The 3,814-nt window shown below is 37.0% G+C and overlaps 1 protein-coding gene across 1 annotated transcript in view; it reads left to right on the top strand.

Moving 5' to 3' along the window:
- Positions 1-3,060: 3,060 nt before the first annotated feature.
- LOC115276630 (olfactory receptor 13D1-like) overlaps positions 3,061-3,814 on the top strand; it is a 1,244-nt gene continuing 490 nt past the window's right edge. Inside the window, exon 1 of the mRNA XM_029920688.1 lies at positions 3,061-3,667. Coding sequence (XP_029776548.1) covers positions 3,061-3,667 — 607 coding nt within the window. The remainder of the gene's footprint in view (positions 3,668-3,814) is intronic.

Below are 3,814 nucleotides of genomic sequence, written 5' to 3'. Positions count from 1 at the left end.
GTTACCTCATTTTACATTATGCAGATGGTTAAGTGAATGCTCTCAGTTCGTACAACTATAAAGCTGCAGAGTAAGACTGAACTCTAGCCTTCTGACTCTAAGACAACAGTTCTTATAATTAAAATACAGTACTTTTCCATAAAGATAACTTACCAGCATTAAGAACAAAAGGGTAAAAGGACTTGAAACATGGTTAAGTCCCATGGCGCAAGCCTAGAAATTATTAGATAGCATGTTCTAATCAATCTCAGATGTAAGCCTCCGGGTCAGACAGGGGCTCCTCCAAGATAAGAGCTTAAAGCTTCAGCTGTGCTACCGGTGACAAAGAATTGGACTTGGTACCCACACAGTAATGTTAGTGAGAAAAATCCTCAGGATAATTCCCAAGACCATACTGAAAATGGAGAAGAGGACCTATTTCTAACTCAGCCAGTATTGCTTATTATCAACACCTTCCAGAGCTCCTAGAGGGTCATATATCTGAGCAAGCATTTGGGATCTCCTGCCAGAGGTGTTGTATTACACAGAACAAAGGAGCTTCATAAACAGTAGGAAAAACTGAGTACAGGATATAGATGTAATATTTAGTGTGCCATGCTGTGCTTCAAAATGTTCCTTGAGTTAAAATCAGAGAGTAGAGGTAAGTACTTGTGCTTTACAAACTCCTCCTCTCTTCTACTGGTAAACATGGGAGAAAAGGGTGAATGCTTCACAATCCATAATCCTCAAGCAGAGTTTCCTTTCTTTCCACAGATGATGGCCAATGGTGAGGACATATCTAATGAGCAGGCCTTTGGAATGAGATGAACAAAACTTGGAGAACAAGAAACTGAAATTCTACCTCCTTAGAGCAGAAAGAAAAAATATATAGGTAGCAGAAGATTCTTATGCTTCTTCCTACACACCAGGTATCTCCTCCTTTTCTTGTGATACTATTAGAATATTTATACTGCATCCTTTCTGCACCACTAAGCTTGGTCACATTTAAATAGTGAGTTCTAGAATCATTTTTCCAACCCTTAAGTCAATATGTCTGCTGATGGTGGATATATGTGTTAAGATTGAAGTTGGAACACTAAAGGGCATTGAATTGGTCTCTGTAACATAAAGCAACATAAAGCCCCTGTCCAATTTCCTGTCCATGGACTATTTTATTTCCTACTTGAGTTTTAAAGAAAGCTAGGCAAAGTCTCTGGATGTCCTAGGCACTATTCCCTTCTAATAAGAATTTGAAAGTATTATTTCTGATATTTATAACCATAAAATACTGGTTAATTAAGAATTATTTGGAAAACAAAAAGAATAGAAAAAAGTTGTTAATGCCCCAATTCCCATAGTCTAGAAGAAACTAAGTTAACATTTTGGAGCCATATATATTTTTATATCCTTATATCTAAGGATATATAGATATCAATATATAGATATACATAAACATATATATGGTAGCCATTTCTGTTATTAATAAACTTCTTTTTCTTCATGTAATGTTATAACATAAGCATTATCCCTTATCCTTAGCTATTCTTCAAGACTACAATTTTCTCTGGTGACATTACATGTGACATTACGTGTTCTCATGTGTATATTATAACCACAACATGCCATAATGTCAGCATCTTAGAGAAAAAAATTATAACAGTAAGAATGATTGAATTTGATGTATAATATTAAATGCAATGCCATTTATTTGTTTTTCTATTCTACTGTCTATGGGGGGGGGAGAGAATGTTAAATAAGAATAATAATGCATCTTTGAATGTTGAATAACTTTTAGGAAAATATCTCCAGCATCTCAACATTTGAAATTATGACGACCAATGGTTTAAAAAAGATAATCTTTATCATCTTAGTGATTTATCCCCATAGGATTAGACTACTAAAAGGTTTTATCAAGAATCAATTTATGTTTTATCACTGCTTTTTGGCATCTAGTTGGATGACATTACTATATTTTTTAATTTGCAAACAAATTAGAATTTCATGCTTTTATAAGAATAAGTGTGATCATATTAATATGTAGCTTGGATAAACTGTTTATTTATTACACATGAACTCATAAATGGTTTGACCATAGTTTTACTCTGAAATTTTGGTTAAAAGGCAATTATACTTTGATAAAATATTTTGCAAAGTGTTCCATAACTTTTTCACATTGGAACATACTATACAGCCTATTATTTGTTTCTTAAAAGCACAAAATAACTATCTTAAGCATTCTGGATTCAGTGCCAATTTTGAAAATCTAGTACTCACAATGAGACACCTATTACACATCACAGTACATGTGGCATAGAATGTGTTGAATAAATAAGTGAAAAATACTAGCAGAATGGAAAGCACTGGATTCAGTGACAACACATAATCAGGCTCCTAATTAGATTAGGAGGCAAACAACTTTTGCTAGAAAAGATACTATCTGAGTTAGGAGAGGTCCTTCCAGCTTAACAGAACAGCAAAAGCATAAAGACAAAAGAGGGTATGCTGTATTTTCAGGAAAGTAAAAAAAATTGAGCATGTCCATTTCATAGCATTGAGGATATCAGTAGTGGCTTCAGAATTTCTACACTAGAGGGACTTAGGGATGACAGTTTGGTTGAAGAAGGACCTAGAGACTTTCCATGAAGTTGTGTTGCATACCAAGCACATTGTTTTTCCTTAGATTGTATGTCTCTGTTAGGATGTCATTTGTGGGGGTGGGGGGCGAATGAAGATTACTGTGAAGCAAATCTGCCCAATAATCCTTCCTTGACACCATCAGTGGGGGATATAGCAAAAGTGGTAGGAAAGTGGATTAAGACAGGCTTAGTGTAATGATTGTTTTTGTTGAAGTTGCTGCCTTTGCTTTCTCTTATTCACCCTGGATTAGAAAGCATCCTCACTCATCTGGGACCTTTTCTGAACAGAAAGACAGTTATTCCTCTTTCACACCTTTCTCCTCAGCAACTCCTCCCAAGGATAAAACAAAATGATGGAAGGGAAAGTTATTTGATAAATCTACATCAGAAATTTAAATTTCCCTGAGACTTGTCCTTTTCTAAACCCTGAATGTGACATGGACACATGAAGATGGGGAATTCTTCAGCTGTGACCGAATTCATTCTGGTGGGACTTTCCAAATACCCAGAGCTCCAGCTTCTTCTGTTCATGCTCTGCCTCATCATGTATGTGATAATCCTGCTGGGAAATAGCCTCCTCATTGTCATCATCATACTGGATTCTCGCCTCCACACCCCCATGTACTTCTTCCTCGGGAACCTCTCATTCTTGGACATCTTCTACACATCTTCGTCCATTCCCCCAATGCTTATCATAGTTAAGTCTGAGAGAAAATCTATCTCCTTCATGGGCTGTGCTCTGCAGATGGCTCTCTCCCTTGGGTTGGGCTCCACTGAGTGTGTCCTCTTGGCTGTGATGGCCTATGATCGATATGTGGCCATCTGCAACCCGCTGAGGTACCCCATCATCATGCACAGGGTGCTCTATGTGCACATGGCTGCTTGGTCCTGGATCATAGGCTGTCTAAACTCCTTAGTGCAAACAGTCATGACAATGATATTACCTTTCTGTGGGAATAATATCATTGATCATTTTACCTGTGAGATCCTGGCCCTTCTCAAACTCGTGTGTGCAGACATTTCCATGAATGTGTTCATCATGACTGTGGCAGGTATTGTTTTATTGGTGATTCCTCTGCTGTTAATTTTCATTTCCTATGTTTTTATCCTCTCTTCCATCCTGAGAATTAATTCTGCTGAAGGGAGAAAGAAAGCTTTTTCTACCTGTTCTGCCCACCTGACTGTGGTTATCTTATTCT

This window comes from Suricata suricatta, chromosome 13, assembly GCF_006229205.1.
Source record: "Suricata suricatta isolate VVHF042 chromosome 13, meerkat_22Aug2017_6uvM2_HiC, whole genome shotgun sequence".
Taxonomy (NCBI): domain Eukaryota; kingdom Metazoa; phylum Chordata; class Mammalia; order Carnivora; family Herpestidae; genus Suricata; species Suricata suricatta.
The sequence above is the reverse complement of the archived record's forward strand: the minus strand, read 5'-3'. Positions and strand labels throughout refer to the sequence as shown.